Raw genomic sequence first — 20,414 nt, forward strand, 5'->3', positions numbered from 1 at the left:
ATGAACGACATTCCAAAAAAGAGAGCAACTACGATATAAATCATAGATAAAAGACAATCAGTGCCAAATACCCATTCTTAGTTAAAAAAATCAGAGATTGATTAGAGAGTTTGAAATTAAATATAAACAGAGCAAGCGAGTAAACAGAGTGCAAGATAAGATTTCTACACTGCTCTTCAATCTCCAAATGTATTACTTGCATTTAAAATATCTGTAACTGCCATAGTTTTTCTGCCTATTCCTTTGACAAAACTCGCTATTCAGGCAACTGTATCTTCTAGCCTGAAAATGTTTGTGGAGGAGGATACATTCAGGAGAAGGAATTCCCATATACGACATATTATTTCACAGAGCTAGCCACGAACAGGCTGTGAACCACAGCATCACAATATTAACCTTCAAATAGAGGTACTGCTCGCTCTCTGAAAAAAATTATTGTGACTCTCCTAATAAGGCCACAAGAAAAGATTCACAATTTTTAGAGCTGACTTGGAGCTAAACTTAAAAACAATTCTGAAGATTTTTGTTGTTTAAAATGCATAGCATTGCAGTACAAAAATGAAATCAAATAGCAGATTTTCAGTTAAGGAGGATATTGGTAACCCCATTGAAGACTTCTAGCAAAAGTATTTCAGGCTTAAAAACATAGAAATTACATTCCAATTGAAGAAGGTTTCAATGCCCATAGCAATCTCAGAGAAATATGTTCTGTGTACATCAAACAATGGCTGTTACAGAATCTGTAAACTGAAAGATGCTGCAACATTTTATTTTTAGTGTATTTTAATGAAGATAATTACCCTGAGGAGAAAAAGGTTCTAAACAATGTTCAATGTAATAATCACAAAGTATTATTTTTATCGTGGTGTTTACCCACTGCCAAAATCACTGCTAATGGATTACTTTCAAAATCTTGAGAAGCATAAAATTTTACTGAGCTTAGGTAATCTGTAAAAATCTGATGTTTGTTGAGCCTTAGCCTAAATGCTGACAAAGGAAGTATAAATCACATACTTTGCTTAAAATGGCTCTTTAACAAAATTCCTCAGTTTGCTGAAGAAGAATTAACAAACAATTGGTTGTACAGGGAGTTCTCTGTTGATGGCAAGCTAATAAATTCTGACAGGTTGAATGGTGCAAAGATAATGGGCTGAGCTGTCCACTGACTGTAAAGCAGAAGTTGATTAAGGTTAAGAGTTTAGGAAAACACCCCAGCAAAACTGGATCAAAATGAAGAATTTATTTGATTTAGGGGTTGAATTGCAGAAGTTCAGATTCTTTACTGAACATTGATGTGTTAGCCCACTTCAAACATCTTTAACACTGATAACATTATCTGCTACATAATCAACTGTTATATTACTATTCATTCCTTTCAATATATAAAATAACTTTGGATTCAATTAGATATTAAGCATTATTATTGTATAATTTCATGGAGAACTTTCAAAACAGAGTGCTTGTAATCAGATTTCAGGATTAAGTAAGACTAACAGAAAGTTATCTACCAAAGAATAATTTTTCTTGCAGAGGTATCATCTTGTGTCTTTAAAATAATGACTGATAAAACTTAGACTTTTAGTAAGAAAAATGATCAGATGTGAAAAAGCTGGATGACTTTCATCAGTCCTAGAGTCATTAAAAATTATGTAGGGTTTTTTAGGTAGAAGAGAACGTTTTCCTTCTAGGATTATTCACGTTTAGCTCATGCTTGGAACTTATTAATTAAACGTCTGAGAAATCAGCAGTGGAAGAAACAAAATGTACCCTATTGATCATTAGCAGAATGAAAAGCAACTAAAAACATGCTTACTTGTCTTTTTTATTTTTTGGTTATCTTTTAGATGTCAACTGCATAAACAAGCTGAACTGTTCTAGGCAGCAATTTGTCTAATCAGACAAGTCTAAATCCTGTGAATGCTATTCAAGTATCAACAGACCAAGGAGCTTTTCTTAGTCATCATTACAAATATTATTAAAGTTCATACACATAAACCAAAAAAGAAAGGAAGAAAGGTTCTGAACCCAAAAGGTGAATCAATCTTCCTGACACTTCATAATGAAGTTCTGAATATTCTGGTGTGCTTATGGATCACTAACATCAGTACAGTACTGACAACTTCCAGAAAGAAAAAAACTAAAAAAAAAAAAACAACCAAAAAACTTCAAAGAGAAGATGAAGACTGTTTTCAAGGCACAGCTAGAAGGTATGGAACCTTCAGTTTTAGCACTGAAGCCATATTTTACTGTATTCAAACTATATATTAAGAAAATGTATTCATCTTAAAATAGATGCAACATCATTAAATGGTCTTTTTTTTCCTCTTTTAAGAAATGCTATCAATCACAAAGCATAAAAATATAACATAGCTCCACATTACAGATTTTGCCTCCCAAAACTTTAAACATTCCAACACATGCAAATATTTTTGTCATAAAGCTCAGTAATATGGTTCATAAGATCCAAGCTAAATTTCAATTTCAAATTGGCTAGTCTTTTGAGAGTTCTCTTCTTAAAATCTTAGGTGAAGAATAGAGAGCAAGTGAATATTTCTCAAATTACTGTATTCTCTTTTTTGGAAAATGAATATGTTTTCAATCTTTGTACGTGACATAGATATATGACAAAGAGGCTTGTCAGAGATTGATGATATTTTGTAAGGTTGGAAAGGGCATTCCAGCCTTAAAGATCACTTAGTTCTAACCCCCTTGCTATGGGGAGAGTTACACTCGCAAGATCAGGCTGCCCAGGGCCCCATCCAGCCTGGCCTTGAACACCTCAAGGAATAGTAGGAATGGGGCCTCCACAACTTCTCTGGGCAACCTGTTCCAGTGCCTCACCCACCTTCCAAGTAAAAAAATTTCCACCTACTAAATTTCCCCTCTTTATTTTAAAATCATTCAGCCTTGTCTGTCACTATCAGAACATGTAAGAAGTTAGTCTCCTTGTTTATAAACTCCCTTTAAATACTGAATGATGAGGTCTCCCCAAAGCCTTTTCTTCTCCAGGCTGAACAAGCCTAGCTCCCCTCAGCCTGTCTTCACAAGAGAGGTTCTCCAGTTCTCTAACTTCCTCCAGACCTATGTCTGCTGTACTGAGGGCCCCAGAACTGGATGCATCATTCCAGGTGGTGCCAAATGAGGTCAGAGCACCTCCCTCAGCTAAAAAAGCACTCTTGAATTGTCAGGGATCAAACCCAGGTCCTTCTGCCTGCAAAGCTAGCTTTCTTTCACAGAGCTACACGCCTTGACATTAGACGAGAAACGCTTCCTGTAGAGAACAAGAAAGTAGTTACTGCATTTATAGACACAGTCAGTCTGTACTCCATGACTTCTAAGCACAGAAGTAAACAAGCATATTCTGAAATACAGTAATTAACTGACTGAGAGGATAATTTTTAGGCTCACTTTGATGGAGCCAATTCTGTTACATAGGACAGGAAGCAGACTAGATACCTTCTCGAAATTCCTAATACGGATATTTCTCTTACTCCAGTAGAATCTGACACATCTAGTATGACGAGAGCTATTAAGATTTTATTCTGAGGGCAGAAAAGCCTAAGAAGTTGAAGGAAAAGGGTGGAACAGATCAAAATTTCCAACTAGAAGTCTATATATATATATTTTAAGTTCCTAATCACCTTAAATTATTAGCTTTAAGGTCATGCTCATGTGTTTCATTCAGAATTCAAGCACCATCATAACTCAGGAGATAATTTTCAAGCTACTGCCGTTATGTAATTTCCAAACTGCTGAAGAAAAAAAACCACAGCTAATATGAAATGTTTTTGCATTGTCTAACAACAATAGAGCTGGAGTCTGAAAAGGCTTTCTGCTTCATACAAGTATTCATGATAATCATTGGCAAAGCATACACATCAGGTAGATTTGACTTGACCATACAACAGGTAGTAACCCTATATCTTCACAAGAGACAATCTTATCTTCTGAAAGTCAAACTCCTGGAAATTAGGAGGAAAGCACCATTTAGCTTAAATAACACAATAAGGGAAAGGAATCAGTGGAACAAAAGAGTGAAGTAATTTGTTTGTTGGAAATAGTCAAACTTATCTTCTGCCAACCTTACATTTGCCTTTGGAAAAACTCATTTAATAGCATCAATAAGATCTCTCATGTAAAAATTATTCAAAAATAGGGCAAAAGAAGCACTAAAATTGTGTAGCAAGATCACCTGGAAATTAATACAACAAAATACATCCCTGAAAATATAGCAATTAAGGGTCTTTCTGAACTTTGGATTGCAGTTGATGTGCAGAGCCCGTCAGTGCTCAAAGAACATCACCACAAATTTTATTTTGATGAAATGCAGCTGCCTCTATTAATTTGACTTTTGTGACAAGCCAAAGGGGAATGCAGTGTGTTAGAACTGATTTTTATTTTAGATAAATCTATGTATTTGAGTGACTGGCACACAGACATACTAGGCATGAAGATACAGTGACAAGAAAAGTCTTCCAGTTACCGCTATTAAAAATATGTGTCTTAGGAACTTCATTTTGAATACTTCGCTTATCGGAAGAGTCAAGTCACTTGAGCAAAAAGTGCCTTGAGCATTTGAATAGAAAATAAAATGTTTGTCTCTTTGTCTCAAGTGTAACTGGCACTGAAGCTAATTATTTTCTTCCCTAGATGTTTAATACATCAATCACGCTATGCTTTTTTGGAGGTGCAGCAATAAGATGAAAATCTGAAGTATTCTTGGGACTTGACAGCATTTTGAATTTCCTGGATATATTCCACTCTCTAAAACCATTTGACTTCTAAGCTCAGTTGAAACACAGAAAAACAAGGGAGACAAAAAAAAAAAAAAAAAAAATCAATATAAAGGCTTTTAGTTCCAAGCACAATGGTGATGTACATAGCTGAGCACCAGACCTCAGACCTGCAAAGCATATGCCAGCATTGTCTGACTAGGGCATTCCCATTCTTAAAATGTTCATGTTGAAATGGAACAGCATAACAAGAAACATTAAAAAAAATTAAATGCACTACTTGAAAAACAAATAAGCAAAAAAAAAAAAAAAAAAAAAAAAAAAAAGAAAGAAAAAATCCATCTGGGGAAATGTCATCCATATCCCCAGCAAAGTGACTATATCTGAAAGACAGCAAGAATCACAGCTTCAAGAAAGTTTTCAGTAAAATGTAAAGTCTTACTAACCTATCCAGGTTTTCCTGGACCAGGCAGAATGAGCTGTTTCCCAATCAGGAGTGCCCAGAACACACAAAAATCCTTCCATATCATGGAGAGGAGAAGAAAACAATAATCAATTAGAGGTCTTTAGAACCCCTATGTACACACACATAACAGTGCAAGAAGTACATGCTCTTCACACCCTTCAGCTGGAAAGTTTAATACAAGAATATTCCTGTAAAGTTCAACTGTCTTGCTGTTCTCTCTACTCTGCAGTTAGGGTAGAGAGGCTGGTACTTGCTTTCCATCTCAGATTTTTTGAACTGCAGATTCTAATGTGTCAAAGACTTGGACATAATGTGTCAAGGACTTGGACACAGGGAAATGCAGAGTGTGCATGTGGATAACACACTGCAAAGCTCCAGCTCCTGGTACATAAATGTCTTCTTTTTTAGAGTTTGCAGCTCTAAACAAAGATGCCTAGAGAGCTTCTGGCCAAATCCACTGTTTTCTCTGAAGCTTCTGCAATGATGCAAAGCATACTGAGAGCATGTGAAGAGATTTAAATGACATGATATGCAAATGCTTGGAATAAAGATTTTTAAAGGGAGGCAATTTAATCTACCTGATAGTATCAAATCAATTTCATTTTGGCTTAAGTAGGCAAATATCTTGACTGTTTAAGAAAATACCATAACTTCTTTTGCCTTCACTTTAAAACAGGCAAAGATTACATGGGAGGGTGTAACATCAGCTACAGCTGACTGTCACAGCTGTAGAAACAGAACATTTACATTAGCTAAAGGTCTGTTTATTTAATTTAAAACAAATTAAGGAGGAAACCACCAAATTTGGCAGTAGCCTAGACACCCCACTCTCAACAACAGAAGCGGGCAATGCCATTACTATTCAAATCATTAATTCAGTGTAAAAGTTCAGCATAGCTGAATTCAGTGGGGCAGATAGCTCTGGATTTTCATCCAATAAATAAACTATGACACTGAAATGGAAAAACAGACTGAGAAACTTAGTCTATGTGAAATATTTGTCTTCAAATCTGGTATCTAGAGATGTATCTCAAATACTGAGATGCAAGAAAATCTAAACATCTGCAGGCATTCATAAAAAATGAAGTTATTACTCTAAGGAGTGCTGCTCTGGGTAATATAGGAGTAATATAGGGTAATACATGATACACATTTATACTCACGTATGTACACAAAATATTCACATAAAACCTGCCAGTCTTCTGAACATGATCATCAGACATGCTGGTCACACAACAAAACAGACAAAGAAGTCTGTAAATAGAAGGAACTCTAGGCTTTCCCACCATCAAGTACAGCAACATGTTCTTTCACCAAGTTGAGGGGCTTAATCATTGATTTTTAAATACTTCAAAATAATGTTAAGTTCCTTGATGTCTTGTAGCAAAGAGAAAAATGCAACTCAAGCCCATCTTCTGCTTTCATCAGAAGCCAGCATCTTCAGAGAAGTTTCTGATTTCAGCTGTATGGAAAGCTATTGAAACATTGTGGAAGAGATGACAACATTTCTTTCACTAGTAAAATGGAGAGTTTTGGGCTTATTCTGCAAATAACCTCATAAACTTCAGACACTGGAGCAAGAAATGAGAGAAGATGCATTATGGGGCTTATTAGACATTATTTCAACTAACATTTGACATAAACAGTGGAAACATGCAAGAAGTCTATTTTCAGTGATGCTAGAAAATAACAGGCAAAAAAGTCAAGTAAAGGGCTTGGTTAAAAGGGCTGGTAGAGCTAAAAGAATTCACATGAAATTTTGAATTTTGCTTCTTTAGTGATAATCTGTTCTGTTAAATTTGATGATCTCCATGGTGTACCTAGATTAAAAGATTAGCAAGTGGTGATAAGACCTATAAAGAACTGAAAGGTCCCCTGAGTTATTTTACCATTACTTTTCTCAAATTTTGTCAGTAACTTTCTTCAAAATGTGAAAATTAGAAGTGGCAGTATTTTTCAAGGCAGATGACATAAGTAAATTTAAGTAAGCTCAGAGACTTGTAATCCAATAACAAATTGTTAGTTACATTTTCACTGAAAGAACTGCTCTGTGGAAGCCAGCAAATAAGGTAAGTCACAGTCTTATGAACTCTATTGGCTTTGCCATCTTGTTGATGCTTCTCAAATTGATATGTTTCGGAACAATTCCAGAAAAAAATAAACCTAACATTTTCTAATGTTTATCTTCAATATACTACCTCATTCAAAAACAGCTGTGCAAACTTAAGAGGGAAATTACCTCTGTACATGATCATGAGACAAAATCTAATTACACAGTTCATTTTATTTCAAACTCTTTCAAGCTCTTCCAAGGAATATTGGACACATTATCTGAATAACTATTCTGAAAAAAATGTCACTTTATAAGAAAGGCTATTTTGGAGAAAAATCACGTATTTGAATTATTCTTGCAACATGCAAGCTACATTTTCATAAGAATTTCATAAGCTAAACAAAAATAATTTAAAAAATATGTAGGAAGATCAAAACTGAGTTGTGTATTGACAGGCTCACAGACCATTCACAAAAAAGCAGGGAGAGTATCAAACTAGAAAGTAAGAAATGAAAATATGCAATTATAATTATATTATAAAATTATATTATAAAATATATATAACAATCAAGACAACCAAGTCTATATAGACACATGGGCTACAAACATGAAAAACAGAATCACAATTTGCCACATTCAGAAAAGATGATGTGCTCAGAAGATAAATTCACAAATTTCTGCCTCAACTCTAGAACACTACAGAATAAAAGAAATCACGTGTAATGGCTGGAGTTCAAAGAAACTTAGTATTCTAAACTCTAGTTAGGGAATATATTTATCAATATATAAAGGGATGGAACTGCATTATTTTAGATGGTCATTTAACAGAAATAGCAGGTCTCCCTCATATCAGGTACTCTAACATTGTGAATATTATATAATATGGGAAGGAATCATATATATGTGAATATTTCATAAAATGTGAATAAATTAAAAACAAACAAAAAAAAAAAAAAAAAAAAAGGAAAAAAAAAAACCAACAAAAAACGTGAGGTGATATGTCCTTAGTGGAAGCAACAATCTAGAGTAAGGAAAATTCTTAAGACTCTTCCTTGCCCAGTTCTACAAATTCAGTGAAGCTGAAAAGTTTCCTTTATACTATGCCCAAATATACTGAACTAAGCATGCTCTACACAAATGCATCTATCAGTGAAAAAAAAACTGTGCAGTGTCTGAAATTCTTTAAAGGTCTAGGGGCATTCCAAAGCATAATTTTGGAATCATACTAACGAATCATTACTTTTGTAATTACCTTTGTAATGATTCATATCCTCCTTTAAAATATACAAATTTCAGAACTATTATTACTCAAAAGAATTTACAGTGTGTCAGGCAAGAAGACAGTTTAGATCCAGACTGTAGGTGGCTATATAAGTCACTGGTGTCAGAGGAATTAATCTAATTTTTCCAGTCATATCGTGTACTTTATTTGTTGCATCATCTGGATTTTCCTACCTTGGTAGCACCTCAGAGTTTCTGATTACAGAAAGTATAATACTCTCTTAATTTACAGGTGATTATTAGAAAGCTATCATTAGATAGTTCTTTACTTCCAGCAACATTACAGCATGCTGTAGTTTTTAATTTTTTTGTGTTTTCACAATAAATAATTGGTCACATACAATATTTGTACTTGTCATATGAATATGCAGAACTGCTACCACAGAATAAATGCTTAATTTATAACTTTAACAAATACATCTTCAGAGTGGGCTTAAGCTTAAATTAAACATATGGTGGAGCTGCCACCCAGTGTTACTATTGAAAATTCAATTTATTTTATTAGAAAACCTTTTTAAGAAAATAGACAAAAAAAATGACATGAGAAAATTCATTATCTGGAAATCTGTTTGCAAGGCAAGCAAATTTTATGTTTTTGAGCAAAAATAACATTCTGTCCAGCTGTCACAAGGATTAGTCACAAGCAATACAAAATACAGAAACAGGTAAGACCAATTTTGTGAAGTCTGAATCTGATTAAGAAAGCTGTCCAAATAAACACGAGTGCAGAAGTTACTATGAAACTCCGAATATAAGCAGATCTTAGAATCAATTCACTGTTTTGATGGCAGTCTACGACATTATCTGTACACAAGAAGCATGTGCTCAAGTACACTAACGCCAGTCAGCATTCTGGTAACAAAGTCCTGTCACTATTGATTGAGAAAAGTAAAAGGGAAAACCAACTAGAAAAACTTTTTTTTTTTTTTTTTATGACAAACAGAATACCCCTGTACAAAACAAACACCAACAATAGACTTCAAATTCTGTATCTACTGGGATAATTAGACATAATTTATTTGCTTTTTTTTTTTTTTTTTTTTTTTTTTTGCACTCACATCCCTGCATTTATGCATGACAGATTTAGCTGTATTTTCAGGGCATAGGGTAGATATTGATAATTGCAAACAATATTAACAGGATGAATGTGCAACTTGACTGTCTAATTTTTCCTGGATTACAAGGAGTAATTTCAAAAGCAGCACTCACTTTTGAAATGCCAGTATTCTTAAGTGTAAATATAGGATGAACAAAAAGAGCACAAATTCCTTGGAGCATCCAAAATAGTTGGACAAAAGTATGTATGCTAGGCAGACACAAAATGCTGCTGGAAGAGAGTGTTGGCGTACAAGACAAGTACTATGCCATAAAAGCTATGAGAATTGAGGCAAGTTTCCAGCAATCAACAAAATTTTCATAGCTGACAAACATATCAGGCACCATAGAAATTTCAAGTAGTGGGGTATGCTGAATAGGAAAGAGGAAAAAAAAAAAAAATCGGGAAAAGATCTGAAAAAAAAAAAAAAAACCCAAAAAAACAGGGATAAGATAATGACAGATTTCTAAGAGAAACTGCAAAAATAAACACCCAGTTATTTGCTAAAAACAATGTTTGAAAACCATTCCTGCAAGGAGGAAGAAAATCTCACTGCATTTTGAATCTACTTATTTAACAAAAATTAAAACACATTTGTATTTCAGAAAGAAAGTTGATTCTGCTGTCTTCTCAGTACTTACCTGTATACAGAGGAGATGAAAAGCTAGAGTACTCGCCAGAAACCACTACCAGATAGTCTTTAACGCCTTAATGAGGAATAGACAGAATGAGCTTGTCAGTGAAAGCTGCGTTCAGATGACACTCACCAATACAAAAATGCTGTGGGAATCATTTCAGTGAGCATAAATTACAAAAACGTTGAAGCTGTTCTACTTTATACCTCTATCTCGGTGAAGGAAAGACATGAAAATGTTGTTCAGGCACTTATGATACAATGACCCGGATCAGTAATAAACTTTATTTCAAGGAATTTGGTGATCCAGCAATCCTATTCTGACTCCATAGTGTTTGAAACATTTAATGAATTTCTCTGTATAAAAGACTTCACTAGAGACCTTGGCTAAAGGCAACATCCAGAGTAACAGGTAGAATTTTAAAACTTATTCAGCTTCAAAGAAAGACAGAAGTAAACATAGCCTACATCTTTGGATTTTGGCCTGAAGTTAGCTACAGAAAGGAAAGTTAATGACAACTCTTACGTTAAAGTGCTTACTGCTCTTCAGGTTTAAGAGTGTTAACAGTATAGCAGCCTAATTACCCTTGGGCTAGTGTTGCATCTAAACAAGAGAAAGGAGACTAGCGCTGACCTTGGTAAGAGGTAATTTGCTAACTGATAACAGTAAACCAGGATTTTGCTCTTAGGAAAGGTATATTCTAAAGACGAGGCACACTCCTCAGGCAGTCCAGTCACAGAAAATGTTATTTTGCCAAAGGACTAAGAATTTGATATTTTACTTGGGTTAGAAAGCCCAAACAAGAGCCAAGATAGTACATTTTTAATTCTCCCTCTTTATTACAAGAATAGAGAGATGCTAAGCAATGTTATACATAATATATTTAGTAAGACAGTTATACAAAATAAAAAAATACATTTAGATAATCAGAAGCCATACAATATAATTATGAAATAACTGTAACTTAAGGCGAAGACTGATTCTGAAAGGATTTGTGTGAATGTTTAGTACCCCTGGAAATTGGACTCCATCCAGAAGGTCCCTTTCAATCCTTTACTGCAAGTGGGAACTGATTCAGTAACCCAGACTCAGGAAAGGTTGGAAGATTTAATATCCCATAATGGAAAAGAACTCCAGTTTCATAAAATAAATTAAAATGATGTGAACCTGAAAATTAAATAAGTTCTCTTTAGAAGGCAGACACTAGAATTATGTATCCAGAGATGATCTGGAGAAATACTTATTAGTCATTATTTACAGTAAAATTAAGATAGCACATATGAATGCAAAATACACATAAGCTGTTAATAAAAACAGGATTTTTTTTTTATTTATAGGTAATTAATTCTTCATCCAAAATAAAATAAAAATACAAGTTACCACTTCATTCACATTTATGCAGACATCAATATTCCATAATACATAGCTCCAAAATTTTCAGTAAAATCATCTTTGAAAATAAGTATGTGGATTTGTTACTCAAGAACTCGGGCGTTCTTCATTTCACAAATGGCTCATACTTGACAGAAGTGGCAAACAGAGAGGGGAAACTCACACCAAATGTTATCTCTCTTTCAGTATTTCTAAAATGAAGTTGTCCATACTATAGCTCTATTAGGCTATGAATACTCTCTCACAGCTGAGAATGAAAACCCTTCTTTGCTTCCCAACACAGACAAGGAGAGGAACATGTCCTTAAGCATCAGGTAAGACTAAGAAGTTAAAAAAATTCTCATTGCTTAAGCTAAAGAAGAGGTATACATCAAATGAAATCCATAGCTACTACCATTGGAAGGAGGTGGAGGTGCTGTTGGAAGAACATCCATGACTTTTCCCTCCCAAAAGCATACAAGACACAGCTAATGAAACTTCATCATGTAACTGTATATCAGTTTTCAAAACTGGTTCTTGTATTCATACCCATTCATTACTTTGGCCAGTGGCTACTGCTGTCTCATCTAGATTATGTGATAGTACTTACTGCTGCACTGTAACATGAAACTGATACTCAAATTCAGTAGGAGTGGGCTACTAGCAAAAGCAATGTTACTGATCTCATACATTACCAAGCAACAAGAGGAGATTACCTTTGTCAGCTCAAGGGCTAACTGAGAAGCAGTTGGTTTTCTTAACCTTGCATCTGCGCCTCAGAAAACAAAGTCATTCTGATAACTAGAGCTTCTATTTCGCTCCTATGTTTTTGCTGAAATGGAAGTAGCTCACGTAGAATGGCATATCCATTAAACTAAATGGAAAAGTTACATATCCTGTCCAACTAGAACAAAGTCAATAACTTAATAACTATTCTTCTATAATTAGCATACTGCATGACCTTGTACCTTGCTAGGTCATTTATTTGAAAAAAAAAAAAAAAAAAAAAAAAAAAAGAATGAGTTTGGAATATTTTATTTCTGGTGCAAGGTGTTTCTTCAAGGAAAGTCTGCCTTCTCTTTAAGGGTAATGAATGTTAAAAATAAAAATCTATAGGACATGAAGCTTCGTACATTTATTGGTCATTTATTGCTACAAAACCATTTAGAAACAACAGAAGTCACTATTTAACAAAGCTATAAACAGACTTGCTGTTTACATCTCAGTTTCGGATCTACTTGTAGAATAGGTTGAAGTGTGCAGCTCGTTTACCACATGAATTGAAGGTTTTAAGGCACACATTGGTTTGGTATGTCATATCCATCTTTAAAACTAATGGAGGAAAGAGAATAATAAGAATTATAGTAAGGAAAGAACCCTACTCGTCCTACTCAGCTGTAATGCTGCCTTTGTGACTTCAGAAGATTTTGAAAGAGAGCTTCAAGTAGCAATATTTGTATTATTATGTCAAGCATTTTTAGCTATACGTTAAATATATGTTTGTGGGTTTTTTTTTTTTTTTTTTTTTTTTAATAAAGTAAATATTAAAGTTGTGTTCTGTTATCCTGAAGAATTCTTAGTAACATTCACCTTCCTGAAACAGAAATTGAGAATTATTATTCAGGAGTGCAAAGTTAATGTGGAATTTGAGGCAGCTCACCATTATTAGAAGAAAAACTATCAACAGCAAGGCTGCCAACATTTTTACTCAGGCTGCAGAATTAGACTGTAATGCATAACACTACTACAGCAATTGTTATCATCCTACCAACCTTATCATACAAACAGGCTGGACACTGTCCTATTAGCATTGGAAGCCCACCATCAGTAGCACTACTATCAACAAACTAGACCTGCTGCTTACGACTTTGGCTAGAAACACTTGAAATATCAGTAACAGGATAGGAAAGCAACAAATAAAAAAGGAATAATAGAAGCAGATACAAAACGGATAATTAAGAGATTAAAGATGTAAAACCATCTTAATTAAGAAGAAGGAGAACCCTTTCAAAAACAACTAAAAATGGCCAGAAAACAGTATAGTATGTAAGTAAGCACTGGCAGCAGCAAACCAGAAGAAGCACTACCGTGAAAAACTTACAAATGCAGAAACTTGCAGAAGGCATACATGGCTGACTTTGACAGATATTTTAGTAAGAATGGAATATTAATTATTTGAAATATTCATCTCTATCTTTGGTCACTGACAGGATGGTGCCATTTAAGCAGTTTTCTGGAAAACCCTTGATTCAGTAAATCATTCATCAAAACCACTGTGAGAAACAGCTTTATTTAAACTGCATTTTTATACTTTATTCTGTTTAACAGTTGCCAGGGTTTGGTGTCTCCTCTAGACATTTTCTCCCCTCCCAGTCAGCTTACCATTTTTAATACCTGAAGTTATTCATGTCTGAAATAATGCCATCAGCACCTCAGTTTTCATCAGAACCCTGAATTTGTGCTACAACTTGATCTTCTGTAAGTTATCTCTTGAGTCAAATACTTGTCAGGCTACCCATTTTCTCTCAGGACACAAAAATAAGTCCAAGGATCACCTGAAACAAAACCAATAATTCCATTAGTTTGAGTTCACAACAGGAGTTTCATTTATTAGATTAAATGACAGCATTAGATATGCTATTAAAAATTATCTTAAAAACTAAGAAAACATCATCAAGAACAATCATATTCTGATAAGGCTAGTGAGATCTCCCATCTGATTATCAAAAGCTGGTTCCCAGATTAAATAGAAAATTCATACTCTGCAAAACACACTGAGAGGAACATTCTTCAAGCGTGTTCTTACACTGCTCAGAGTATATGATTTTGTAGAAGACAAGGACAATTTGGAAACCTTCCAAGTTTATTTCTAACAGTTAATACCCCTAATTTTGCAGTGATCATGCTATTTAACAAATACCAGATTTAAGATAGTATAGTATTAGGCAGCTATGTTCCTTAGTTCTTGCAGACTTCACTGATCTTAACAAATTTTGATTGGGGATTATTCTCCAACTCATTCTTTTGTGCACTTTCTTTACTGAACTGTTTGGACATAATGTGGATATAGCAGACTTCACATTCAAGTTTCTCCTTTTTCATTTCCATCTCATCTGGAAAAGTAGTTAACATACACTTAACTTTAAGCATGAACAGAATTAAATACATCTTGCTTCTCTAGGACTGTGTGGCCTGACAAATTTCAGATTTCCTCTTCACCTTCTTCAGTAGAACTAAAAGCTACAGATCTATTATCAAAACATTTAGGCCAAGGACATGGGAAACCAGGAGAAGGTAGATACATCTGGTACAGAAGAGAGCTGGGAGAGAAGGGTATGAATGCATCTTTCTGCCCTGATGCATTAAGAGTTGTTTACAAGCTTGGCCACTAGCCCCCTGTTGCTACTGAGACAAGAAACAAAAGAGCCAGAATGAGGCTAGTGGAGCTATTATCTTGCCAGCTGTCACAGAAGTTTTCTGGAGGGATAATCAGGGCACATTTAGACATCAGTACAAAAAATATCCAGAAGTGGCAAACCACTGGACAATAAAACAGCGTCAAAAGGAAAAGAACAAGAGGGACAACAGCTCTTAAGAGAGCTTTATTCATTGGCCTTAATAGTCCACTCCTACAATCATTGAGTATCCAGCCCCTCCATCACCAAAATTGTAGGTGTGCATTAACTGATATTTTAATGCACTGAGCTTTAAACTAAACTTCATAGTTAAAGACCTACAGCTGCTCCCTCACTTTGTTCTTGATGCATTGTTTTTCTTGATGCGGGTAACAGCAAAGGCATAAGGATACTAGCAGTCACTGACAGGAAAAACTACTAGTATTTCTCTGATCTACCTTCTCCTAAATCCACTTATTTCATATTTCAGGGTGGAACTTCTGCTGAATGACCCTATTCCAGATTTATGAATGTTAGCAATGGGAAATGAAACATATTAAGATAATTTACAGCAAATTTCCTTTTAAGATGAGCTATTCTCATTCTTCTTGAAATGAATTAAAGAAAGCACATCAATTTGAAGTTCAAGCGGCATGGACATACTGTCAAAACGTGGGTATTAGAATCCTTATGCCTTGAATGTTCCCCTCAAAATTTCTTTCAAAGCTGAAAGATCAGACATCATAAACCAAATTCAGTCTTTGTAGACCAGCATTAAATTGCAGGTGTTCCCTTAAGAACTGAATTGGTGTCAGGTGCCTGTTAAGATTAGAAAGCCACCATTAAAAAAAAAAAACCAGACCAGAATTATGAAACTTATTACAAGTCAAATACATTAAATAAAAGAGAATCCTACCAGTTGCATCATCAGCTTCTTTGTCTAGAAGAGCATCTACTGAAGCCATGCTTGTGACTATGAAGGAGTTTGTAGTATCAGAAACTCCTCGCTTGCTGAGACAAACTTCTTTGAGATACTGACTCCTCTGCTTTGATCAGTGTCTTTTACTAACCTTCTGACTGACAAGAAGGTTATACCACTTGTTGAGAAGGTTTTTTCTAGTCTACTACTTCCCAGTGCATTTTTTTTAAACATACATCCACAGGTTCAATTTGCAGAAATCTTCCAAATATATTTTTATACGCAAAGATGAATCCCCCACCAAATCCAATCTTTTTGCCAAAGTATTAAATAATCCTCATTTCTGTTAGTCCTTTCTTGCAAAAAAAGAAGAGTGTCTTCAATGAGATATTTTCTTCAGGAGGTATCTTCTGTTCCTCCCTGACCTTTCTCCAGTGGAATTTTCATCCTGAGTCCTTTATCCTCAATAAATGTGCCAGCAAGACTTATTAACACAGGATGTTATAAAGTTCGTAAAGTCAAAAGTTTCTTTATTGTTATAGCTCTGTAAAAAGTTGTATCTGTCTTTATAATTTGCAAGTTAAAAATTAATTGTATATGTAAATTAGATTATATTTTTTCAATGTTATCTCTTCTTGAATAACCTGAATTAGTGTTATTAAAATCAGGACACTCCTTCCTACTCACAGGGTTCTCTAAAGTGTTGTGTTTAGATTGACTCACCTGAGTAAACACTTATGAATTCAATGCCAAGATTAACAGCAGCATTCACATAAATGAAGTTGCAGGTAACAGATTTTTGCCAGATTAGACAAAAATAGTTTGCACATATTATTGAGGCTTATTATTGTCTTTGCAAAGTGTCAGTTAATCCACATATTAAGAATCTTTCCCTCGAGGAAAAGGACTTGTAACCTACCTGATCAGGTACTTCAAAGTTACTTTTACTGTTTTTGTTGTTGTTGTTGTTTGTTTGTTTGTTTTTTTCCCCACTCTAACACAGACAAATTTCCCATCATATTGAAAACAAATAAATACTTAGTATAATTGTTTATTTCAGAGCATAGAAAAGTATCTAGTTCATATTCCAGTCTAAAATAATTTGTATTCAGAAGAATGCTCTTCTCCTAGCTGTAGGAGAAAACTGTTTCCAGTTTGCTGCAGTTCATGACAGCCACTGTGACAGAAAAGGCAAGAATGAGAGATGCAGTAAGAATCAGCAAGTGAGCATGTGTCAAGATTCAAGAGGGATTATACAAAAACTACGGTAGTGAATATGCACACACAGAAGACCCCATGATTCAGTTATGTTTCCAGAGAACAGGCACCACATTTATTTCAGACTTGTTACCAGAAATGTCTGCCATAAACTCCCCACAAAAGTGGAGAAGTTCATACTTATTAAGGGGGAGTAGAATAACACTTTTTTTTTCCCCTGGAATAACCCCAGTGATGTGGGTAACTCTACCCTTTCTCTCTTCATCAGAAAATCTCAAGAAACAAAGGTTGTCAAATGCTGACTTGACCTGCTTGAGTCTGATTCTCATCTCATAGCCCTATCAGCTTCAGTGAGAGCAGTTTCTGTCAATGAAAGCAAGAAGATACAGCTTTTGGAATGTAGATCAATGGCAACCACGGGGGGGGAACTCAGCTTGCCTTCATTCTGATATTGTATTTTAGTGCTCCTGTTTTTCAGCTGAATGAAAGAAGAGTACAATCTACTTGAATTACCAGGCTTAGCCATAGAAAGTTGCGTGCCAGCTTCATTGTCACAGCTTGTAGCTAAGCCAGGCATCAAGTTCCCCCTCAGATGAATTTTAAACCACCGGCTACCAAATAACTTGGCAGCCAGTCATGACTAGAAAAAAGTAAAACCAGTATCTCAGTTGTCATGGAGTGAAATCCCGCCTTCATTAACAGCACAGCTCCCTTCATGCACTCCCATATTCTTTCAGTGAAAGATACGTGGGGTTTTGAGTGCACAGAGCTGGTACACGTGCACAGCAGCTGGCCTGACGTGATAAAGCAGAATGAATCTGAGGAAGTTTCTGCCTGTCAGACCAATAATCCACAAACTAAGAGGGATTTAAGCAGTACACATCATAGAATCTATCCTGTCAAAACTACAGTTTTTTTTTCAGAACATGCTTAAACCTGTTTTCTGTCAGACGTCTCCGATTCCAAAAAGACTTGCTATCATAGCAAGTAGGAGGTGACCAAAGAACCTGAAACACGTGTCTGTTTTTCTTCTGAATCCTGCAGCGTCTGTAATTCAACATTCGGCTTGAAGCAACAACCTTACTACTGCAAGCGGACACTTTCTCTAACTCGAAGCAACGCAATCAGAATAGCATGAAGACTAACAGCGAGTGTCAGAGCAGCATCCCCAGCACCGTGCTCAGTTTCGTTCTTAGAGGCTTCCATGCCTTTCCCTTCTGCTTGCGAGGTGGGAGCCGCCAACAGCTAAAAATAGCACCGCGATTCGGTGGCTGGCGCTAAAAATAGCTGCAGCAGCCAGGGAGCAAGGCGCGCCGTCCCAGCACCCGGCACCGCTGGGGCTCGGGAGGAGCCCGAGGAAAGCCCGGCTCCGTCCTGTGAGTCGGGGCAAAGTTATTCCCACCGAACAAAGCGGCCCCCGCTCCCTCCCATCCCAACCCCCGGCGACCCTTACCCGCGTTCCGCAGTTTCTTGTTGCGGTACACCGAGAGGATGACCAGCAAGTTACCCAGCAAATCCACTACGATGGTGAAGATGAGGATGGTGGCTAGCGTGGAGGTGACCCAGGGCTGTCGGCGCGGGGAGCCCTCGGCCGGCGGGTCCCGCGGAAGAACGGTGCCGTTCAACTCGCTGCCGTTCGCTCGCATCCCGCCGCCGCTTCCCCGGGCGGGAGAGAGCCAGCCGTGCTCCCTCCTGTCTGTCGGTGCCGGGACAGGGGCCGCCACCCTCCGCCGCAGGGCTGCCCGCCCTAGAACGGCACGGAGCCAGCCATTCTGCTCCGCCTAAGAAGTTTTCCCGAAGTGTGCACGCAGAGCGGCGGGACACTTTTATAGTCTCCCCCGCCCCGCCCGCCGCCACCGCTGCCGCCAGGTGACACCGAGCCGCCCCCGCGCCAACACGTGCGCGGCCGGGGGATTCCAGCTGCCGGGCGGCGGCGGCGGCGCCACAGCGACCTCCCGCGGTCCCATCCGTCCCCGCCGCTCCCCGTTCATTCATCGCGCTGGGCTCCCCCATTCATGCGCACCCCGCTCCCCATTCATTCATCCGGCCCCGCCGCCCATTCAGTGTCGGCTGTTTCATTCAGCGGCGGGGAGAGGGATCGATGGGTTCGCTGTTCGTGCTGTATAGCACTTGGGATTTTTTTAGTTCTCGTGGTTAACGCATCTCCTAATTAGGTGCGGGCTGAATTCTCCTCCCCTTCTCCCCCATATGTAGTTAACACTGCACTAGCAGAGTAGCGCGAGTGAGGCGAGGTCTCAGAGCTGCTCCCGTTGCTATAAAAAGCTCCTCGCTGCAGGCGGGCCGGGGACGGCACGTGTTCCGCTGCACGGGGACGACGACGCTGCCTGCAGCCCCCGCGTCCCCCCTCCCCCCCCCCTTTCCCACCCTCCCCCCCCCCCTTTCCCCCCCCTTTCCCGCCCTTCCCCCCCTTTCCCCCCCAACCCGCAGCGCAGGGAGAGCTCGCGTGGGCTGTGATCGCCACTCCCTAAAAGCAGCGCAGAGGAAATGGGGAGTCACTTTGTGCTCCTCGTTGAGTGCGCGCTGCAGAAGAAAATGGGCAGACTGTAAACAAGGATTCTGAGGCTTACAGTATTCTGAGCATATCAGGCGGAGAAACTCTCCCACTGAAGGCAGCAGGGGCTGAGAAAGGAACTGGCTCCGCGCCGCGCTTCACAAAGCACTGATGTGCGGGAGAACACCGGGCATTTCCCCCCTCCCCCCTAGTTCCCCCACCCTCAGCTTTTTATCAGGCTGTGGCGGGAGGGATATCCGAAACCTCGGGGCTCCATAGGGCTCTGCCTCCGCAGCTAGATCAGACCTGCCATAAACCGTTCGGTGGTGGAAATGTTATAGCTACAACGGCAGTCCGTGGTGATGAATAATTGAAGCCATCGTCAGGAGCATTTAAAAACATTTATTGCGGGTTTTTCACTTATCGGCCCTGCTCAGGAGACCTCGATAAAAATAGCACTGTCGGCAACTCGTACCTCCGAGGCTGCAGTGGCAGCACTTCCCCAAGGGCTGCCCCTTCCTGCAGAGCCCGGAGCTCTGCAGCTTCTGCAGAAGGCTGTTTGTTCTCGCGAGGAGCGCTGGTTTGCTCGATTTCGACATCCCCTCACCCTTAGTGAACGAAAGACGCAGAGAGATGCACGGGCACCACAGACAGTCCCTCCGGTTGCTCTCTGCAGAGCAAAGCTCGAAGTAGAGGGAAGATTGTCATAGGTGCCGCGGCACTGCAGCCTCTGGG

At 37.9% G+C, this 20,414-nt stretch overlaps 1 protein-coding gene across 1 annotated transcript in view; it reads right to left on the reverse strand.

The window, feature by feature from the left end:
• MTNR1A (melatonin receptor 1A) overlaps positions 1-18,813 on the reverse strand; it is a gene marked incomplete at both ends in the record, with an annotated part of 47,813 nt that extends 29,000 nt beyond the window's left edge. Inside the window, one exon of the mRNA XM_079534485.1 lies at positions 18,621-18,813. Within this exon, the coding sequence (XP_079390611.1) occupies positions 18,621-18,813 (193 nt within the window). The remainder of the gene's footprint in view (positions 1-18,620) is intronic.
• Positions 18,814-20,414: the final 1,601 nt, after the last annotated feature.

The sequence above is a fragment of the Tetrao urogallus genome, assembly GCF_951394365.1.
Source record: "Tetrao urogallus genome assembly, chromosome: 4".
Classification (NCBI taxonomy): Eukaryota; Metazoa; Chordata; class Aves; order Galliformes; family Phasianidae; genus Tetrao; species Tetrao urogallus.